Below are 24,057 nucleotides of genomic sequence, written 5' to 3'. Positions count from 1 at the left end.
GTGACGAGATATTGGATTCATTAAACAAAATAGACCCTAATATTAAATTTACCAAACAAGATGAAGCCAAAAATTCTTTAGGTCTTTTAGATCTAACAATTACACGTATGCATAACACCTTTGAATTTCAAATTTGTAGGAAACCTACTCATTCACCTTTAACTATTAAAGATTCATCCCTGCACCCCAAGACTAAGAAACAAGCTGCTCTTCATAGTTCAATGGCAGAAGAACGTGAGTGCCCACTGAAATAATGCTGAATCTTAACATAAAATTTCTTATAATATCTATTATAACATGAAAGATAGAAATGCACAAATTTTACCGGGTCAAGTCAAAGCCCTTCTGATTCTAATGGATTGCAGTTTATAGTATTTAGACTTCTAGTTTCTTGTAAGGAATGTTGTGAATATGAGAAATTTTTCAATGTCTTATTGAAACATGTCATGTTGGTATACATTACTACTGAAGTATTGGTACCACTGCTTTCAAATTATCACCATTCATAGATGCATGAAAGTCTTGAAACTCAAGAATTTTAACATTTGATAAATATTTATGTCTTCAGTTATAAATTAAAATTTAATTTTAAAATATTGTAACTTTTAACAACAAAAAAGGATTTATAAAAAACACAATTTAGAAGCAACATTAAAAATTCTAGAGTTTTAGTATCTCAGTACAGTCATACATGAGTGCAAAATTTGATATCTCTAGGTAGAATAGTTTAGGAGCAATGTGTACCTAAATGTTGAAGGTGGGGGGGGAAAAAAAGAAGAAACAAGGGAGTTTTTGGGAAACTGCAGTCGAAGTTTGTGCTTCACTCACACTTGTCTCAGAACATTCCAGGACCATATTCTTCTTGCTACTGGCTCTCCTCATCTTCTCTGTTCCTTTTTCTGTTTCTTTTTTGAATTCTACCTTCCGTAATGGATTCTGCACTTGCTTTTGGTGATTTTTTCACACGGTCACTGTCAAAGCCCCTCATCGCCTTCAACATCTTTGTCCTGGGCTTGATACTCATGTCTTCAAGAACATATTTTCTTTACGTTATGTCCTCATTGAATATATCACTGCATCCAGTACACCTATTTGAAGGGTTCTAAAGCCTACAAATTTAGTTTTTTGAATGCGTTGGCAGATACAGTGATGAAAACTTTCACTGACAATCTGTGTGCCGCCATGTAAACACTTAGACAACAGAGTGTCATCACTGCATGTTCTATTTCATTCAAAACAGCCAATGGAAGTGAGTTCTTGTGGTGGTAATTAGGACCTCCTGCCTTTTCATTCTGAAAGCCACACCATGAATCCACACCTTCTGGACACAGGTCATGTCTTGGTTCTTCATCTGTTGACATTTTGTAGTATAATGTTGCTTTTATGGCCTGTTTCATTGCTTGAAGATTTCCTGTATTTCTTCTTATAGCAAGTCCAAAATACAGCTGCAGCTTATCAATTTCTGCATCAGGCAACCTCCCTAGACCACTGATGGTCTTACCATCACAAAGTTTCTGCTTACCCAAATCTTTCTTCAGTTTCCTAAGCCTAGTCCCTAACCTCTTCTGCACGTAGCCTACACACTCAAGTTTCTCAATTTCAACATTGTCCCCATATGGTTTACAGTCAGTTATTTTTATTACTCCCTTGGAATCACTGTCACCTAGGTACTACACAGTCAAACCTCGCTCACACCAAGAACGTTTGAACATTGCCGCAGCACCTGCAGCCTCCATGTTACCACTAGGCCCCAAAAAATTCCTTTCATATTTATGATCACCCTGGGTTACAGCACAACCATGGCAGTACTTTGTCAGGCATTTTACATCCAAGACCTTCCCAGAATCTACAGATGTTACACTTAAAACACCATTCAGTGATGTATGACCACATTTTTGCCAGCTTCCATCACAAGCAACAACATCATCACTACTGTTGTCATTTAGAAGCTTGGCTTATTTAGCTGCATTTACCATACAACCCAAGGAAACATGTTTCAATGAATATAAAATTACATTGTTGGCTTTGACAAATATTTTTGATGGAGGTGGCAGGTTCATCACGGCACAAAATACCTGTCCTGATTTCTTACCTTTCCCTATACACCTCATTGCATAGGAAAACAATATTTACCTTATAAATTCTATTTCTATTCACACTTGATGACATAGATGAATGTTCTGATTTACAAATACTGCATGCTATTATGATTTTACTAGCTGGGCCTCTTTACTATTTACATCTTTTACAATCTTCACACAATTGACATTTTGACAGTACTTACACTTGACATGGTTCTGAACCAAATCAGATATAATATCTAAATCTAATATTACACTGCCACCAGAAAAATAATTTCCTTGCGTGTTTTCCTCTGAAAGATAACTAATCTTTCTCTTTGAAGCACTTGAAACACACGAGTGTATTGTATTTTTGGGGTTAGAAGATGAATTGTCTTGCACAGGACTTGAACTAAAATTCAGTGTATTTTTCGTGTATCTGTTCCCTTTATGGTGTTGTTTCTTATTGAAATTCTTAATTCGTGGCATATTCACATGTTTTAAATACCACACATTCTACGAAAGATGTTCTAAGAGTTACATTTCACAACTTTTAGAGTATGTTTACCTCATGTAATAACAATAACACGTTTCCTACACTGCGTCCGTGTGCAGTCTTTTGTTCACGGCTCGCGGGAAGTACCAACTTCTGAAATGAGCCATCTCAAAAGATCCTTGTGGAATTAGTAAAGAAATTATGATTGATTGACTAACTATGTCAATAGTGGAGTTTGAAAAGTGGGGCATGGCAAAAACAAGGCTTCACATTATTCTTGATATCTTTGTGAAATCAAATAAAAATGCATATAAGTCATACATATTCTTGTTCAGGAAGGCGCGCTTTTCAACGTATTCACATACTTCTGTCCTTAACCCCTTAACTGGGTACTAAATTCTCCACATGCGTAACCTGCCGTGGGTACTTTTTCCCCACTTTGTGATATTTAAATATTTCCTTCATAAATGTGTACACAATTAGTTTAATCTAATACGATATTAATTATTATTCTTCAATAATGTGATACTAACATTATGTACATTATTTACATTGTTATGAATCCAAATGTGTTACTAACATTATTTACATTGTTCTGAATCAGGATGATTATAAGGTAGGTGAAGCAAATAAGGCCCACTTACAGATAGTCGTTTACTCTTAAAGTAACAGAGATACACGAATTTGTTTCAAATAAAAAATGTTCCTTGATGTATCTTTTCACCAGATATCACAAATAAATAATTGTAAATGTATCCGTGGTTCCCACATAGCACAATTACGTAATTAATACAATTGGGCCTTATTTCCTGCTCTAAGATGTAATAAGGCCCGCAGTGGAAGAGTACCTTAACCTCATCTCTTTGGGCAATTAGGACCTCAAATTGGAAGAGGAAATGGCATGTTTTGTAGATAAGAATTGTTAAAAGACATTTTCATTAATTCAAAAATATTTATGTTGAAATTTTAAAATTGAAAATATAATATGAAACATTTCACCATGCTAAGTTAAGGAGACCTGAATTTTCTTCTTTAAAAGTTACAGGAAGCACAATTTCCTCTCATCCTACTTCAAAAAACCAAGCTAATGGGCTTTTAAAAAATAATCATAACCACTAAATATAAAATTCTTGAAATTTAAATCACACAAACATTCAAAAAACACTTAATTTTCAGACAGTCATTTTTAACTTTTCATTTCCCTTATTTGAAAAACTAAGCTAATTTACTTTAAGGTAACATTTAATTCTGTATGAAATAAGAGTTTTTGATATTTTGAAAACGAAGTATGAAAACTCAAAAACTTATGAGCTGTCAGGACAAAAATAATCTTCCTTGTCGTTTATAGTCAGTCCAGCACACTTTTCATGCACCCAAACTCGGCAAGTTTTGCAAGCTCGCATGTCCGCCACGTATTCTTCCTGGCATGCAGCACAAAACCAGCTTATATCTAGGGTTGTTTTTAATATAAAACTGAAAGCTTCCAAGAGAACTGCTGCTCGGCTTGTAGCCTACAGATGGAGAGTTCATGTGGCCAGCATAACGCTTCCCTTGGTTTTTTGACCGATGCCGCTACTTACAATTGTTCTCACGACGCTGGGATAACGCCATTCCAGATCTCCTGGCCTCCTGGCTTTTATAATTTACGTGCCAATACTGGGAATCGAATCCAGGCCAAGGAGCTACCCTGAGATCACCGCGGTAGTTTTTAATACAAAAGTCATGTGTAAGAACATGTCTTCGACTTCAAATTCAGATCAATACCAATGTGTACACTGGATAAAAATATAAAATTGTTCGCTTATTTAAAATAATTTTAGTCTATTTAGTATATTTGTGAAACTTTACGACCTAAAATAACATTGGGTTAGCATATTTTTGTATTAAATTGAAACTAAATCTTTCGTAGCAGCTGCAGGAAATAAGGCCCACGCTTTGCAACATGTGGGCCTTATTTCCTGCATCGCAACCTTCAGGGTTTTTCGATTGCACCATCTTGTGTTCTTAACCAAATTCAATAAAATATACACTCTTTCATTATTTAATGCACTAGTAGATACATATATTATTTTAATGCTATCCTAGCACTAACATTCCCTTTTTTTACTTCCCTTTCAAAAGAAAAGATATAAAAATGTGATCAGCTCACCTTCCCGCGTCTTGACTCTGGCCTAGCAACCAAATACTGAGGAGGGCCGAGTTCTCACTTTCTCCAACAGGTAGCAGGCATAGACAGTAAGCAGACGTATAGGTTTATTACCGACTAAAGAAGCAGCAAATACGAAAATCAAACAGTGGGCCTTAATACCTGCTGGGCCTTATTACCGCAACGTACCTTAGGTTTTGTAGATTGTTATCTGTGTGATATAGGCAGAAACAAGGTGTTACACACAAAGCCTTTTCACAGTCAGGACACCAGTATGATGTTTCCTTCCTCTTCCCTTGGGACCAACACACAATACGCCTTCGGAACTGTCGAAATACTCGCACAATCAAGCCGATCTACCTTACGTTTGGAAGCCATGCTTCGCGACATAAATGGCTGCGCAGGAACTTCGTGCAAGGCGCCAAAACAAATGCATTTCACAAAGCTGTGACAGCTCTAAAAAACAATACACAGCGTGATCTTGTGGAAAACATATAAACTAATGTGATAGATTCCATGGACACGCCGTATCCCTTCACCGTCAAGATACATACGCGATAAATTTTACGATCGACTAATGCCGTCATACCCACTGTAGAAGCCCAGCGCGAAAACTTCTAAAAACGTCATACCCACTTAAGGGGTTAATATATAGGGCTCTAAAAAGTCCTCTTTCTCCAGACATTTTAGAAATAGAACTAAGATATATAAAACAATTAGCTCCGTTCAATGGTTTTAAAATAAATATGGTCAGTCGCTTAATAAGATCAAAATTGGTCTGACCTCCAATCTAGTACCAGATAAATCCAAGAAAAATAGCTATGCTACATTTACATACAACAACCTGGCTATTCATCAGATTACAAATGTTCTGAAAAAACAAAATGTCATTATAGCTTTCAGGACAGTAAATAATAAGCAAAACATTTTTCAACTACAAGGTCAATAATAATAACAACGGTTACTCAAGATCTGGGGTTTACAGACTAAAGTGTACACCATGTGGGTTCTCTTATCTAGGTCAAAGTGGGAGGAGCTTTTATAGAAGGTATTTGGAACTCTATAACACTTCCAAACACAACAAGTATTCAGCCATGAGCCAGCATATGAGTGAAACGGGACGTAAATTTACTTCAGTAGAGAAAGATCTAACCATCGTTAGAAGCTTAGGCAAGGGGAAATTGAGTGAAATGGAAAATTTATACATTTTTTGAACCAAGCTTATAATAAAGATCTTAATGACGTCATTGACAACAAAAATTTGTTATATAAGATAACTCTAAGGTTGATCTCTACTGTAAATCAGAATAAGGTCCCTACTAGTTTTCAATCACAGCACTCAAATGTTCCATTTACCACGGTCAATGTTAGGCCTGCCCACACCAATTTGGGTAACACCTCTCTAGCAATAACACAGGCGCACAAAGTACAACCCACTCCCCTTCCCCCTTTATGCTCCACCCTTCCGTTACCACACCAGTACTTCACTAGAAGTAGAAATGTTAGTCGAGCAGACTCAACCGGAACAGGTGGATCCAACTAACGTCAGACTGGATGAGTAAGTTTGACCACAATTATGGGGTATCATACCATTATCTTTATAAGTATCGATGTAGACTCTAACATTCGTCATTCTAAATTTCTTTTTATTCAATTACGATATTCATAAACCCTTCCAAGGTAGAACAACGAATCACTGAGAGCAGTAGTCTAATAAGGACGACATAAAAAACCCAGGAAATATTTTGTTCGAGGAGCAGCTGCCTATGAAGGATATATGACAACATAATTCCAACATACACGGCGTTTAAGCCATACTTATACTAAAATTAAAAATAAAATAAAAATAGTATCATCCAACCTCGCTTCTTTCCACATGGGATATTGAAGCTTTGCATGATTGACAACATACCACAGTTCTGGTTTTGTTGCTGCCAAATTTATGACATAGGTAATTTAAAGCACCTTTGGATGAACATACTTTTTACAAACCTTGTTATCCTAATGATTCATACAGTAATTAATGAAGATCCATATTTTCACTTTGGACAATTTTAGTTAAATATGATATAATTATTATTGTATTCATGTCACAAATTTTGGTTTTATACAACATACACATTTTAATCCCATGTACACATCAACAGAATAACTTAACTTTTTTTAAAATTTTTAGAATAAGATCATTTTGCATAGTATTAAGTTCAAATGTTTACTCAAACATGACCTTGGACTTGACCTTAACATTGTCAATAGGCTGAAGATGCCCAAAAAGGGCAAAACATGTACCTGAAAAGTGTATGTAATTCCTGTAGAATTTAATCACTATAAACTGTGAATTGTACCGAATAGGTGGATACAGTAAATTTTATTCTTGAAAGAATTTTACTTGTTTTTTTGTAGCTGAAGATGTCCTAAAGTCAGGACAAAACATGTACTACTTGTTAAATAACTGTATATTGATTTAAATTGTGTGAATATATTATTGATGGGGTGGGACTCTCTCAAAAATTAATAATTGTTTTAAAGAATGTAAAGTTCTTTTAGTAAAAGCCTAATGCAGGCATGTGTTTTGAAATTAAGTACAATAATTCTGAAATTTGGTTGTTTTTCAGGATTAATGTAAAGATTTCAATCAAGGAAATTGTACTATTATTATACTTCATCTATATCTTGATTATTATGATAGAACAAATTGCTAATACAAGTACAAGTTTATAGTGTTCATAATTAGTTTTCATTCTTTATTCAGATATCGTCCTCAAGATAGACCGAAATGTTCCTTAGAACCATTACTTTTTAGGCGTTTGGAAGTGGAGGAGAAAAGGAAAGTAATGGAGGAGAAAAGAAAAGAGAAGGCTGCTGTTGCTTTGGAAGAGAAACGTAGAATGGTGGAACAAAAAAGACTTGAAAAAGCTAAACTGAAGGAGGAGAAACAGCGACTTGCCCAATCAGCTTTGGAGGCAAGACAGTTTAGAGAAGATTTGGAGTGTGAAGACCTCAAGGTAATGAAATGTATTTTTACAATGTACAGTACATTTCTGTTAATTGCAAGCATAACTCAAAGGTAATATATTATTTATGCTTTATTGCATTCATATCTCCTTCAACCATTTTCTGCATTTCACCTTGATATTAGTTTCTTATATCTGCATGTGTAGAAAGGAATGTGAAATGAAAAAATAGTTTCAGAAATCAAATTGATGTGAGTAAGAGACTACAATGATGGAGAATGAAAAAAAAATGAAAATGTTAAGGTTACTTTAAGTGTAATTGTGTCCAGCAGTGTACTGTTGTTTAGAATTAGCTACAGCTTGAGGTTCATTGGCTTAAAATTGTTGCATGACGAAGAATCACCACTTTTGAAGAGAGTACAGCCACACGCCAAGAAAGACTAGGATATTGTGGTATGAAATATAAGCACCAAGAAGAAAAGTGAAGATGCCTGTTAACGGTCACCACTCCAATGATAAGTGTGGCATGAGCAATAGTGGTATTGACTTTCAAAGCCGTTGTCAACTACCTAGAAATGGGCTGATTTTCTGGATTTTAGACTCTGTTGGTATTAAAATATTCTGAAGTTTCAACTATTCCTTTGTAGCCTTTGTCACACAAAATGATGCAAGCAGGTTGGATACTCATACCATGAGAATTTTGGACTAGAAGCAAGGTTCAAGTAGCATATCAGCTACAGTACTGTTGTCCGGTGACATCTCTTAATAACTCGGGATTATATGTAATTTTTTATTTGAACATATACAACCAAAGCTAGTTCAGTAGCTTTGCTTTATAGAAATCATCAATGCCCGTTATCCAGGTGGGAGCTGTATTAAATTGACAATGTGGAAATTATTGGAATCAGACACAAGGTTCACTAGGTCATATTTCGAACGACAATTTATAATGAATACACATTCACGACTGTTGTCAAACAACAAATTATAGTCTTCTTTCAGGAATTTTAACAGTGTTGACATTATGTGGACATTTAATCCGCTGTGCAGTAGCCTTCTTCAGGATGAAATCAAATGAGCGGTAAGGCTACACATACATTCATAGCTGTGATATGGTTTGGTGACAGTCCTGCTATCACCTTGCTCTTCTCTCGGTTAAGTGTTCTGAAAATGAGTAATGCGTGATGCAGTGTGACCATTATCATGTCTTCTGCTGCCTTGGATCTTACTTTCATGATCAAATTAAGGCCAAGGCCTTCCTAAAGATCGTTCCATGTTAAGAAAACAGTACTGCTCTTATGGACCTACAAAGAGCGAACACAACACTCCCCTCTTAGATAGCCATGATTCGTCATGGTTTAAGGAATGTTATAATGTGCTTTATATTGTATTACGACACAAAGAGAAAGGATGAGGCATGTTTTTGCTCGTGAGCAGTTAAAACACTAAATTATCTATTTCATTGTTGCCTTCATTCATTTTCCTTCAGAGTTGCTCTCGTACACGTTACGTGTAATCCGCTACATTGGGAATTGTCGGCAGCTTATCACTGTTGAAGAGAAGTCATTATTTGTGTGTGTTCTAATATTGTTGTATTTTACAGTACAGTGGAACCTCAATTCTCCGTTTTTGGAGGGACCACTGTAAAGAAACGTTCAACATGGGGAAACGGGAAATCCGGGAATGAATGAACCATGAACAATTTGGCTAAATATTACTAGAAAAGATATATGTATACTTAAAATTTACTAACACACCTAAACCAAACCAAAACAAACCAAACCAAACCACACCCCCAATGGGCTTTCCGCCTACCAAGCGACCGCTGCTCAGTCCGAACGCCTGCGGATTACGAGGTGACGCATGGTCAGTGTAACGAATCTTCTTGGCCGTTATTCCTGGCTCTCTAGACCGGGGTCGCCATCTCACCATTAAATAGCGCCTCAATTAAAGGTAATCGTAGAATGACTGAACCTGGAACCAGCCTTCATATCCAGGTAAAAATGCCTGACCTGGCTGGGAATCTAACCTGGGTCCTCCGTGTGAGACAGGCAAGTTCGACCGCGGGGTCGGCTTCAAACATTAATTACCGGTACACGACTTAAAAGTCTCGCAACTTTACATTCAGTTTTACTAGGGAAACTTCGTCGGTTTCCTCTGAAAACTTCTTTCAGTTCAGCAACTTTGATCGGTTAAACTGTTCGAAAAACCTAATAACATCAAGCCAAACAATCGACCACAAGTATTTTTTAATTCTCTAATCTAAAAAAAATGAAGCACATTGGATACAAAAGTGCCCAACATGATAGCGAAATCCCTTTTTCTTTAAATCTTCCATTGTAATTTGATCACCGGTATACTGTTTGTAGTCAGTTTGTGGAAATCTTGTACCGTGCAAATTAGGCCTACGGCTTACATCGACTTTTAAAGGTTCAGTTGAACTCGAGAATATTGTTTCGAATGTAAGTATCGATTCTCAAGTTTTCAAATGCATTGTATTCAATTACGTCCGTCACTAATCACGATTAAATTGGGAAGAGAAAAAGTATCATCAAAATTTCCGAGTTTACGGTTATTTGTGACCTTGAGCTCAGCTGGAAAACGCGCTCCGCTGTCCAAGTCGGTACTAGTGCGAAATGATGCAAAGGTTTTTACATGTAACGTGCGCGGTTTTAACACTTTAACATAATAACGTGAAATTCCTAGTCTTATATTAGGACCAAAACAGTAATAGGCAATCCCAAAACCTTCCATGGCTTTACGTACGTATGTATGTATGTATGTATGTATGTAAGGTGCAACATCTGTTCTGGTCTCGATAACGTAATCGTATACGATAATATTAAAATACTAAATTTGTGTTGCATAAGGAGGAGCAGTGTAGATTCTTGCCTGAAAGCTCAGTGACTATACAGTGCTCTGAGGGAAGAGCCGAAAACCTGTTCGGCGATACACTTGGGGAAAAAAAAATGGACATCTAACCCTGGACATAATGAGACGCTTCGCAAGTACGGACATTTGATGAAACTCGTTCCGTCTTCAAGTAGAGCTGTCGAAATGCGCTCTGTCTCCTTCCAGTTGTTGTGGACACTCTCTGCTTTATGATTTCAATTCTCTAAACAATACCACGCGAATGCGATGCTAAGATGGTCCCATATGCAAGTTCACCGCCGATCACTTTCCGCTTCCTCAAATTACTGCAATAATCCGCAAGCATGCCGTAGCCGTCCTTTCGTGAGATACAGTTTCTTGAAAAACGTGTGATCAAGGATTTAGCGTTGATGGGACTGAAATTTCTGAACAGTTGACACGGGAAATCGTTTCTTCGAGGAACGGATAATGCGGAATTTTTACAATGTGATTTAATTAGGATGCTCGCGGGACCACGTAATTTGAACGGATAACATGGGAAGCGTAGTTTCCGGGAACGTTTAATCGAGGTTCTACTGTAGTTGTTACTTTTATTTTTTAGATTTATTAAATTTATTAATATTAATTTATTTATTAATTTAATAATTTATTAAATGCAATTAACTCCATTCCCAACACCTCAAGCCCATAAGAATTATATGTAGTTTATTTTCTCCCCCGGATTCGTTGAACTTCATCGCATTCCACTCTCGATTGACCGTAATCGGATCAACTGTGTTATGGCTTAACCGCGATATCAAGGAACTTGATGAAGACAAAAATTCACCATTGGTTCGATTTTAACCAGAACGACCAAGGCTACGAAGAGCTGACAAACTAACAAATTGTTGATAAAGTGAGGGGCAGGGAGGGAGCGAGAAGTGAAAGTGGTGACGGGGAAACAGCTGCTTGTGCGGTACAAGCACAACAGTTATGCATGGAGCTGCCTTGGCAAATGTTGAGTCATGGCTGGAGTATATCGAGGGCCGGGATGATGCTCTCATCACCGAAAAACTTGTTTTGAGAAACTTGAGAAGCAAAATAAAGAAAGTGTTTCTCGGCACAAAAGCAGGAAACCATGACTTTATTTTCAGGAACAGTAATGTTAGGTAGTCTGAATATTTTCTTTGCCTTATTAGTTTCAACAAAATGTGCTGTATATTTTTCCATTTATTAATTGTGCTAAGAGCTGCTTATACTGCAACACATTGGGTATGTTATTAAAAAAACAATGTAGTAGTATAATTTATTATCATTTTAACTGTACTTTCAGTCCGCCTGTTCTATTTTTAATTTTGCGTGTTAACCACAGTTTTACTTAACCGGGAAGCCTTAGCCCTTCATTATCCCAGTTAATTGAGAGTTGAGTGTACTGAGTTTTTTTATGTGGAGTAGCTTACCCTTATTGCAGTAAAAACCTAAATAAGCCCACTTTAAAATCCCCATATCCCAGATACATAAAAACAATTTGCAGCTTAGTTTCTTACACGTTTTATCTTGAAATTAAATACCGAGTTTCACCATGATATGGGCCGCCGTTTCCCTATGTTGCTGTTGAGCTGAGCCGTTCGATATTGAGATAGGGTAACAATGCTGGGAATTGCATCCTTTTTGTGTTATGGACATACACTGTGTTAACCGCATACCAACAGTGTAGCTCATAGTAATTGTTCAAAGTGATGATCGCCGGTTTCAACGCATTTATTGCAATGGCGCAAGCACTTGTTACAATTTACAAACTTCATCACATAGATACATCAGAATATTAATATTCACCAACTTTGATGGTAAGTTTTTATGTCATGCAATCATGACGAAAACTAATTTTTTAATTTCCGAGGGTTTTAAACCCATTAATTATGTACTGTATATCCCTTTCTTTCCAGACCTTGTCTTTTGAAAGGAATCTTCATAAGAATTAAAGCTTTTAATATTCTGATGTGGATAAGGTCCCATTTTCTTATTCCGAGGCCATTGTTCAAATCTCCCTCAATCAGTACACTGAAGCTACCGGCTACCAGCACCACGTCATATTTAAAGAAATATCATTCAAATTTTAACATATGAAGTATTTTTACAGGAAAGTGATGGACATTTTTATGAAAAATAGTGTGTGTTGATTTTAGTGTAATGTCAAACATTTCGTGAGAGACATGGGTTCGTCCATTCTTAAAATTATTAGACTCCCACACTATTTTTCATAAAAATGTCCATCACTTTCCTGTAAAAATACTTCATATGTTAAAATTTGAATGATATTTCTTTAAATATGACGTAGTGCTGGTAGCCGGTAGCTTCAGTGTACTGATTGAGGAGATTTGAACAATGGCCTCGGAATAAGAAAATGGGACCTTAACCACATCAGAATATTAAAAGCTTTAATTCTTATGAAGATTCCTTTCAAAAGACAAGGTCTGGAAAGAAAGGGATATACAGTACATAATTAATGGGTTTAAAACCCTCGGAAATTAAAAAATTAGTTTTCGTCATGATTGTTACGAGACGTTATGGCTGAAGAAGTCTTAAATTAGACGAAACATTACCAAAAAATGTATAATATATTTTAATATTGAATGTGTTTTCACTTGTTAAGTGAAGTGTATTGATTGGGTGGACCATTAAACCTAACACTAGTTCTTAATGCAAGGACTTGTGCCGCACTCTCGCAGAGATCAGGGTTGTCTGTTGTACACTGGAACAGGCAGCATGTGATAAAGAACGTACTCCCCTGACCACCAAACAGGCATATTGTACACAACTTAGCACATAGCACTTGTCATGTGATGACTACATACATTGCACCGGCGCATTTAACGCGTGCCACATGCACACCAGGCATATTTAATGTACGGTGCGGCATGATGTAGTGCTCGTAAAATAGCATGAATGTACAGAGAACACTTTCCCAACAGGCGTCATCCTAATTGGAAGAAGTTCATCTCTGTGGATGCCAACTTATATACCCGCCAACTTTACCGATTTAGGCAGAAGACTCCCGATTTTCGACAGTTTTTCCCGCCTCCGATTATTCTATCATTTCTCCCAACTTTAGCTTATTTTTTTGCTGAACTTCAAACATTTGTTTTCAAATCCTGCCATTTCAGCTTTTTTACGCCAGTGGCCAAGAGTCCTTCGCTCATTGTCCGCATTCGAACAAAATATAGACTTTTATTAATGCAGGAAATGTGAGTGAATGTGCGATGTTTATTGAAACCTGTATATCGTGACGCATATATCGATTGTCAATTTCTCGTTCTCGCGTGCTATGTTCATGTTTGTTCACATCAGTCTGGTCGATTCTAGAGACTAGTCATTAGATATGGAGTCTTTTTTCGTAATTTAGAGACAGAATTAAGTGATAACTACGAGATTTTAGGAGCCATTCTGACTAATTTTAATTTGTGTGTGTATGTTTAGTCCTCAGCCCGAAGGCTGGTTGGATCCTCAACAGTTCCGCCATCAGCTGTCATAGATGGCCTAGGCATCACTGAAGAGGCGTACTAGGGAAATGAGGAGTGAGGTAGTTTCCCGTTGCTTTCCTCACCGAGCCACAAGTTGCTATTACACATCAGTCTGCCAAGCCCACTGAAATGCATGCACCAACTGACCCTATGAGCAATATTTTCACACCATTCATAGCAGGGACTGGCTGCAGAAGGAATGGCATTACTAGCATTACTCATACCTCAGTCACTTTCATTTTGTCAAAGCTAAGGATAAAGCTGAGACAGGTCAATGAAAGTAACAAAATTGCTCTAGCCCATACCAGAAGACATAGTGCACTGTAAACACTAGGTCCTGCCAGCAAAGGCACAATTTTAATTTATCTCAATATAAATAAAATAAGAGTTTTGATTGTACATTGAACAAAATTTAAAAAGAATATTTCTGTACCGATCGTGACCACAGTAACAAGGGGAAATGCACTTTTTAATTTTCTCTAATTTCTGCATCACGAGAAAACGGCTGAAGAGAATTTAATGGAAATCGGTATATTAAGTCGGGGAAATAAGTCGCTACGATCCAGGCCATAAATAATTTTATTCACGCTTAGTGAAATGGTATTGCCTGCTGTCACTTCTTGATGGATACAGTACTTTTGCATCCATCTCTTGGCACAGGCCAGAGTAAAGTGTAGCTTCCACCGAAGTCCCAGTCAACATCCATGGCTGTGACAATATGGAAGTTGCTGGGGTATGAGTAGTGCTGAGTAATGACATTCAGAGCATGACTAGTGCATCTGATTGTTATGAAAGGTGCTGCTCATAGGGTCAGTCATGCTGCAATAGTACTTTCTGACCCAGTGAGGTAAGCGATGGCAAACTACCTCACTCCTCATCTTGCCTAGTACGCCTCATTTTGGTGCTGTCATTGGTTTTTGGGGTTTCCTTATGACCGCATAACCTTTGAGGATCCAACCAGCCTCTGGGCTGATGACCTAACAGACAGTGAAATGGTAGTTTAGGGGAAGGCCTAACATGTAATTCTCAAATATTTGTTATTATTGGCTCTATCAATAAATACTACATAACCAAAGTTATATATTATTAAATTTCCTGTCATTTATGTCTTGCACATTTTTATTGTACTGGCTATGATGATACAGATATTCATGAATTTGAATTTTTGTTGCCAAGTCCATATCAGCGCCGAGGTACGACAAAATGGGTGAACAGAATTGAATGAAAATCTGTATGTAAAGTTGGGGAATAAGGAACTACAGTCTGCTCTATAAATAATTTTATTCGCCCTGTTCAAAATTGTAGTTTAGGGAAAGGTGCCAAATATTTAATTTTTAATTTCCTATCTTATTGGTCATATCAAGAAGTATTTCATAACAAAAGTTATGGAAAATACAATTTCCGATTATTTATGTCTTATTCATTTTTACTTCACGGACTATAATAAATTGTGAAGATGATTATAAGAATGAGAAAGTCATGATGGAATGATTGCTTGAATAACAACACAAGAGGGAGTCATGAAAGAAAGGACGACTCACTTTACATTAGATGCTCTAATTCAGAGAGTTGGAAGAAAACTACATGTGAAGGCCTGCAATATAGAAAGCTCAAAATTCTAGAAATTCTCATTCAAGCTCTGGAACTTTGAACTGTTAGATCGACACCGTAGTACTTTTCGTTAAAAGTGAGAAAATATGCTTTTTTTTTTTTTTTTCTTTTCATTTTATCGAATATTTCATATGAGAGCATTGCTTTTAATAGCGATATTTGTACGGACGTCATTGTAATGACCGTTGTTGACTTCAGTTGGGAAAACTATAAGGACAGTCTTTCTGAGAATTCCTTAGCAAAGCACAGCTACAACAGCTAGTTATTTGATACAAATAGCATTGCACTTCGCATAATAGTGTGGACTATTGATGCAGTATATTAATCTATGCATTTGCTAAGTAATGGCATCTAAGTGCATGCACGATTGATTCAAACGTGTGGAGCACGAGTTCATACTATTCTCGGAAGGCTTATCGGAGACCAATCATCTCTCTCTCATACTTCCTGTGAGGGAATAGATTTGTAATTCTTAGCCTTGTAGCCTCATATAGCAACATTCGGGCTTTGAGACAATAAGTGTTATAAGTATATCATCGTACTGTATTGCACAAGACATGTAAAGTAAGCATTTTTGACCTGTTGTATCTCTTGATTTCTCCTGATTTTTTCTGATTTTCATATCCAAATCTCCTAATTTTTGGTTTTGTGAAGTTGGCAGGTATGAACTTACGTGGGGCAGGGTCGTTCACACCACGGAGAGCCTGCCAAGTTTCCTGTCAAAGACATGTCAAACACGAGACTTTGAGGAGATGGTGTTGGATTGTGTTGCAATAAGCACCTGTCAAAACTATACACAACACCAAAACAGTCAACAATAACAATAAATATAACCAATCGTGTGTCTACCATATCAAATGTAACAACTGTGACACAAGTTATATTGGACGTACAGGCAGAAACGTCACCATCCGCTACAATGAACATATAAATGCAGTAAAACACAACCATTTCTCATCAATAGGCCAACATATGGAAGAATCTGAGCATACAGTAGTTTCACAGACATCAATAACGATATGACGATATTAAACATAAACCCTAAGGGCCCCCTGCACAACGTAACCGAAGATTTCTATATTTCTCTGGACCAATAAGCTAATCCCAGTCATAACATTTACGACATTAGTAAACACACGCCCTAATAAACCGAATCACAAACATGCCAAAATACTAGGAATGTAAAGTTGCCGAAGCGTAGAAAGTTTAAATAGTTGAATTAGAAAGTGAAAATATCTTGTAGCAGTAAATGAAGAATTTGGGAAGGGAATTGGGGTGGAAAGTCTTCAGGACTGAATGGAGAGGGATAAACTTAGTTGTTATACATGTGAAGAGGATGGATGATTAAAGGTTTCTGAACTGGACAGTGGAGACCCAGATAGGTGGAAGGACATTACGGAAGCACAGGCTACTGTGGTTGAAAATGATACGAGAGTATACAGTAGAACCTCGATAATTCGAAATCGATTAATTCAAAATCCCACGTAATTCGAAGAAGCTCTTGTTCCCGGAAACATGAGATACAGTTTTGCATGTTATTTAAATTGTTTAATTCGAAATGCGGATAATTCATAATTCGAAGTACAATGTCGCCCCCATTACCGAAATTCAGACTTTTAATTCGAAACTGCCTTTCATTTTAAAATAACAGTATGTTACAGAGTAATTTCAACTAGAAATTTATCCGCGTACGCGTGTTCCGGAACGTTGGTGGGTAGTTTTGCGCACTTACACTCACTTCGGTGGGTCTACAGTGCGTTTCATGATTGCTAAGTTGAATGAAATTGGAATTCTTTTGTATTAAACCTTTTAAGGAACACTGTAATATCATGCAACAGGCAGTGTGCGGGAAAAACAGGATCCGCGAACACTGGCGATGCCGACAGTTGACGAAAAAAACGTGGCTCATATAATAAATTCGAAGGCACCGAGCAATATTGTCATTGCCAATGAAACTGCATTGCTTTATTTTAATGCGAGCCCAAACGGTCTTATGGTTTTAAAGGAGAAAGTGCCGGCCGGGGAATCTTACAAGGGTGGGGGATGGGGGTTACTGTATTGCGTTGCAATGCACATGGAAGCGAGAAACTTTATCCCCTCGTCATAGGAAAGTTCGATAAGCCACAATGTTTTAAGGGTGTCAGGCACTTTCTATGCCAGTGCAAAGCATCTAAAAATGCAAACAGTCCAGAAATCCAAAAAATAATGCATTTGCACAGGCGAACCAGCATAATTTATCCTCGTGTTCGAATCGTGTGATTTTTTTTCTTTCATTGTGTGAGGTTATGTTTGTCAGTGATTTATCCAAGTGCATTATTTGAAAATTGTAAATGCACCTTGTTGTATACATTTTGGAAATAGTTTTTTTTCCATGGAATTTGAAAGGTTTAAACTGTGAATAGAGGTGATTGCATGTATTAATGGGTCTTAGAATACTTTGTGACTTGGCAAGTGTTTACATTTCTGAAGTACGAGAGAAGTGCCATGGCGGGAAATCGTACAAGGGTAGAGTCATAGGAAAGTTTGATTTTAAGGGCATCGGGTACTTTCTATGTAAATACAAGGCATCTAAAATGCATACACGATAGTAGTAATCCAATGAATAAAGCACTTGCACATGGGAGCGAGCATGGATTTCTCCTCGTCTTTGAATCCTGCTTTTTTTTTCTTTTTTCTTTCTTTCGTTGCATGAGGTTATGTTTGCCAGTGAGATATCCAAGTTCATTATTTGAATACTGTAAATGCGCCTTCTTGGATACATTTTTGGAAATAGTTCTTTTTTCATGGCATTTGAAAGGTATAAACTGTGAATCAAGGTTAACTGCATGCAGTAACGGGCCTTAGAATATTTTGTAACGCGACAAGGGTTGGTTCTTCTGAATTGCGAATTGGCGGTTAATTCGAAATCACGTAATTCGAAGTCTATTTTTTAGTCCCAACGACTTCAGATTAACGAGGTTTTACTGTAATTAGAAGAAATCTAGATTTGAACTAAAGGAGGGAAAATAGCGGTTGGACAGATAAAGATGGAAAGGTGACATAAACCTCCAAACCTGAGGGAAATGGTTGGTAGTGGTGGTGAAGAATACGAGCAGCAACAGCAGCAGCAACATTGTGCAATTAAATTAAATTTACAGCATTATAAGAGTCATTCTGTGGTCAGTGAATTACAGGGTGGGTGGTATGAATAAATATGAATATATTGTATATACTCAACTTTTCTAAGCAAATACTCCACTTCATAAGAATTAAGTTCTTGTGGATTTGAATCCCTCCATCGGCAATCCTGATGGCTGTTTTCCAGGGTATCTAATTTCTATGCCAGGCAGATGCTGCGGCTGTATCTTAATTAATGCCACGGCTGCCCAATCCTGCATTACTGAAAACCTTCAATATGTGTTTGTGCGAGTTAAACCAGTAAGGGAAGAAAAACACACACCTTTGTACATCTTTATTATAGACTATTATGCCCTTTAGCATTCGGTCTGCAAGCCTCTGTGAAGTAACTACATGCTCTCACAAACCTCTATTTGTAACTAGTTCTCTGACCTGGCTGGGTTCTGTACCTCTTATCTTTACACAATTAGAAACTAAGTCTGACCATCATCATCTTGGTCTTGCTGTACATCTCTTACTCTTCATGACTGAGTCTATTATTCTCCTACGCAACCTATCCTCCTTTATTCACCTCTAACAAGTGACCGCTGCTCAGCCCGGAGGCCTGCAAATTATGAGGTATCGTCGTCAGCACGACTAATCCTCTCAGCCGTTATTCTTAGCTTCCTAGACAGGGGCCACCATCTCTGTCAGATAGCTTCTCAATCGTAATCATGTAGGCTGAATGGACCTCGAACCAGCCCTCAGATCCAGGTAAAAATCCCTGACCTGACCGGAATAGAACCTGGGGTTCCGGAAAAGAAGCAGGCACGCTACCCCCACACTGCTGGGCCGGCACTCATTGCAGATACCCTCCTGCCAATGTTCCCAATGTCTATCTGAGTTCTTGCATTACAGTAGAACCGCGATAATTTGAAATCGGAAAATTCAAAATCTCTCGTTCCCGGAAACATTAGGTACGGTTTTGCATATTATTTAAATTGTTAAATCCGAAATACGAATAATTTGTCATTCGAAGAACAATGTCCATCTGATTACCGAAATTCGAACTTCATTCAAAACTTCCTTTACATAAAAAAAAAAAGTATTTTATAGAGTAATTTAACCGTCGTTGTCCGGTTCCAAGTCCGGAATGAGAAAGGAGGAGGGTTTGCTGGTCTGGCACCCAGCTGTAAAACTGCCAACGCCGTGTGTTGGGCGGCGGGAAATAACCTGACTCCCCAAGGGGGCCAACGGCTTCGGGCGAATGAGCCCCTTTAGGTGGGGTGTTGGTCCCCACAGTGGAGGAAATGGCACTGGAATCCATTATGCAGCGTTTGTTCTCCAGGTTAGGGGCGGCTGCACAAGGCGCCTGTACTCCAGAGGAGCGGCCTCATTATCACCTCACTGGATCACATCCAGAGTTGTAATTCGGGACCTAGTCCCACACAGGTGACACCTTGACAGTCAACCATGGAAGGTCTTTTAAGAAATACTCCACCGGCTGAACCAAGAGTTCAGAGAAGGCAGCATTTGGATACGGTGGGCTGCCACCTAAAATATACCGTGAAGTCGGAGGCACGGAAATACCCCAGTACTTCGTACATGAATGAGACAAAATCAAGAATCAAACCAAAGCAGATAACATACTTCTCTACACACAATATAAACTCACTCATGCAAACTGGTAAACTGAAAGTGATCACCAACATAATGAACCAACACAAAATTCTTATCATGGGATTACAGGAAATTAGAAACACTGACCAGGATGCTTTGGAATGTCAAGGGTACAGACTTTATAAAGGTATACCTGGGAAGAGAGTGATGAAGAATGTCCCACAATTTGGAACAGGATTTTTGGCCAGCCTTAAAATAATAAACTCAGTTCAAGAATTCAGATCACAGTCTCCACGACTCTCAACGCTCACCTTAAAGGCATCTAATAAAATCTATACTATAATAAATGCCCATACTCCCATTAATGATAAAAACAACTCCTCAAAAGACCCTGAGGAAACAAGAATTTTGGGACCTATTGGACCAGACCATAGGTAACATCCCCAAACACCATGTAAAATTATTAATAGGCGACATCATCGCTCAACTAGGCAGAGAAAGAAAATACCGTGACATCATCGGAAAATGGCCAGCACACAAGAAAACAAAAATGGTGAGAGACTAGTTGGCCTGTGTAGAAACCATAACTTAATCTCAAAATCTAGAGGAAACCTCAAAAACTCAAAATATGGAAACACCCTGGCTACACTAAAGGAGAATGGCAACTCGATCACATCTGCCACAAAGATATCTATAACGTCAAAGTCCTCCGAGGAATAGACACAGATTCAGATCGCTACGTAGTTAAAATTAAACTCGCTCCCCAGAGGAGACAGCAAAAGCAAGCCCTTAAAACTAAAAGAAAAATAGATCCTACCCAGCTAATAAAAAAAAAAAAAAAAAAAAATACCAGAAAGCAACTGAAAAAATAAAAATCGCAGATAAACTTGAAGACTTCGTACACAACCTTAAACAAATTACAGAAGACCTGGCTCCAATTAAACCACGTAAAAAACACCAATGGTGGAACAGTGAATGTGATGAAACAGTGGAGAAAAGACATCCGGCATGGCTATTACATCAGTCCCAAAAAAACAGAAATATCCTATCAAAATCTAGTAAAACAGAGAAAAACTACCCAAGTCTTAAGAAGAATAAAAAGACAACATCATAAGGACACACTGCAGCTAATTGCAGAACAATTCAATAAAACTCAATCAAGGGACTACTACAAAACCTTCAGAAAGCAGCTCCAAAAATATGAACCCCCGACCCTACTGATGAAGGATGAAAATGGTAAGCTGGCTCATAACAATAAAGACAATGCAGAAATTCTGGCTAAATATTTCAACAAGCTTTTAAATTGTGAGGAACCTACAGAACTTCTTCATTTGGACACCAACACCACCAGAGAACATCAACCCCCCCACAATAAAGGAAGTCTACCAAGCTCCGAAAAAATTAAAAAACTAGAAAGCAGCAGGAGATGATCAGACCTTTGCGGAAATCTGGAAATGTGCAGGAACATAAGCAAAAGTTGCCCTCCATCAACAACTTGTCTCTATCTGGATTAAAGTACTACTACCAGAACACTGGATAACAGCCCTCATTCAGCCACTCCACAAAAAAGGAGACAAAACCGACCCAAATAACTACAGAGGAATGTCTCTGCTAGACATAACATACAAAATATTTTCAATAATCATCCCTAATAGGAGAAGTTTACAACTTGAGAAGGAACTAGGAGAATATCAAGGAGGTTTCAGACCCTGGAGGAGCTGTGCTTATCAGATCATGAGTCTTACGTTGATAATGGTCTATAACAGGAGAAGAAATAGAGAGATATGCTGATAACATTTGTAGATTTCAAGAAAGCTTATGATTGCATCCATAGAGAATCTCTCTTCAAAATTTTAAGACTCGTTGGGCCACACCCCAAATTAATAACATGATAAAATTGACTCTCACTAACACCAAATCAAAAGTGAAATTTAGAGGCGAAACAGACACATTTGAAATTAAAACTGGACTACGGCAGGGAGATGGGCTCTCACCACTATTATTTAACCCATTGCCTTGCAATGACGGAAATTTCCGTCATTTTCCGCGGTTTCCCATAAATGCAGTGACGGAAATTTCCGTCCACCCTCTTTATTTCTTTGTTGAGGTTTCCAAGGATACATATTGATATATCTTTGCAATCTCAACATGTCTACGAGATGTTGGTAATCGTATTTCAGCTATCTTTGCCCTTCAGCTACGTATTTCGCCGCCAGAGAGTCTAAATATGATCGAGTAAATTGCCGTGTAAAGCTTTAGTGAAGGTAAAGTCAACGTCGTGGCCGAGTCGGATGAAGCTTGAATATTACGTTTTTTGGAGGAAAGCGATGTCAGTGACGGTTTTTCCGATGAAAGTGATACCGAATTACCTTCAAGTGACGTTAGCATTAGTAATTCCGAAAAATTAGATGACATTATTGAAGAAAATGAAGAAGGGGACGCAGGTGGGCGTGTGCATAACCTACAAGACTGAAAGTGTACACAAACAGACAATGTACCAAATAACATGTGGTGTAATCTTCTTGCTACCACAGTTCTCCAAGCCCCATAGTTTTTCTTCTGCTGAAAGAAGGTATTGATGCGGTTTGTCAGTCTTGTATTTATTATTATTATTATTATTACTATTACTATTATTATTATTATTATTATTATTATTATTATTATTACCTTATGCCTGACTAATGAGCGCAGTTAAACTCATTTAGCTGATGTCGTTGCCTTTTCCTTCTCCCAAAATCTCTTCATCTTCTCACTGTGGCTTTTCTTGCGAGGTCTGCTATGACTGCAGAGGACAAAATCCCAAGGGAAAGAACAGGGGGTGAATCCCGCTAAGAATGTGATAAGTGTAAGGTGGCAATGCATGTATATGAGTGTTTTAAGATCTACCACACTGTGTTGAACTACTGTTAGAATGTGAACTGTGTTTCAGTGTGTTGACTTGCTGTAGCAAAAGTGTTCTCTTTTAAGCCAGATTAAATCGCAATCAATGTATATTTATTTTCAAGAAAAATTGCAGTCCAATGGGTTAATTGTGCTCTAGAAATGGTAATGAGGGAATGGTTTAGGAAATGTCCCCCCAAAATATAGATTGGCCGAAAAATCAAAACAAATTGCCTGGCCGAAAAATCAAAACAAATTGCCTGGGTTTCGCTGACGATTTAGCATTACTAGCAGTGGACATAAAAGAACAAAAACCCAGATATCAGAACTTCAAAACATTGCTTGGCCTCAAAATATCATTTGAAAAAACAAAAATTATGCCCCAAAAACCAACACAACTAAAAGAAGTTACCATAAATGGTAATAAAATCAAAATTGTAATTCAATTTAAATATCTTGGAGAAATAACACGTAACCTAAATGAAAAAATCTCAGTCCAAACAAGAACAAATAGGTTAGCTAAAGCACAAAAATTAACATGGGATATCTACAAAAAGAAATGTCTATCAATAAATGCAAAAATAAAACGCTACAACACAGTTATAAAACCGGAAGCTACATATGCAGCAGAAACACTTTTTCACCTGAATAAACAATCAAAGACTGACAGACTTCAGAAAATTGAAAGGAGGATTGGAAGAACCTCCATCATCAAAAAATACCAGAAGGATGGACAGTGGCGGTTAATACCTAACACAGTCGTGTACAAAGAGCTAGAACCCATTACAGATTTTATGCGTAAGAGGAGGCTGGAATTCTTTTG

At 37.6% G+C, this 24,057-nt stretch overlaps 1 protein-coding gene across 2 annotated transcripts in view; it reads left to right on the top strand.

Moving 5' to 3' along the window:
* Positions 1 to 24,057, top strand: part of Acf (ATP-dependent chromatin assembly factor large subunit) — a 711,969-nt gene that overhangs the window by 172,133 nt on the left and 515,779 nt on the right. For both annotated transcript variants that reach the window (XR_011017808.1, XM_068226116.1), the window contains exon 7: positions 7,455 to 7,707. Coding sequence is in view for 1 of the 2 variants with exons in the window: in XM_068226116.1 (XP_068082217.1) it covers positions 7,455 to 7,707 (253 nt within the window). In the remaining variant the exon portion in view is untranslated. The remainder of the gene's footprint in view (positions 1 to 7,454; positions 7,708 to 24,057) is intronic.

This window comes from Anabrus simplex, chromosome 2 (genome assembly GCF_040414725.1).
Source record: "Anabrus simplex isolate iqAnaSimp1 chromosome 2, ASM4041472v1, whole genome shotgun sequence".
NCBI lineage: Eukaryota > Metazoa > Arthropoda > Insecta > Orthoptera > Tettigoniidae > Anabrus > Anabrus simplex.
This window is presented reverse-complemented; position numbering and strand designations above follow the sequence as displayed.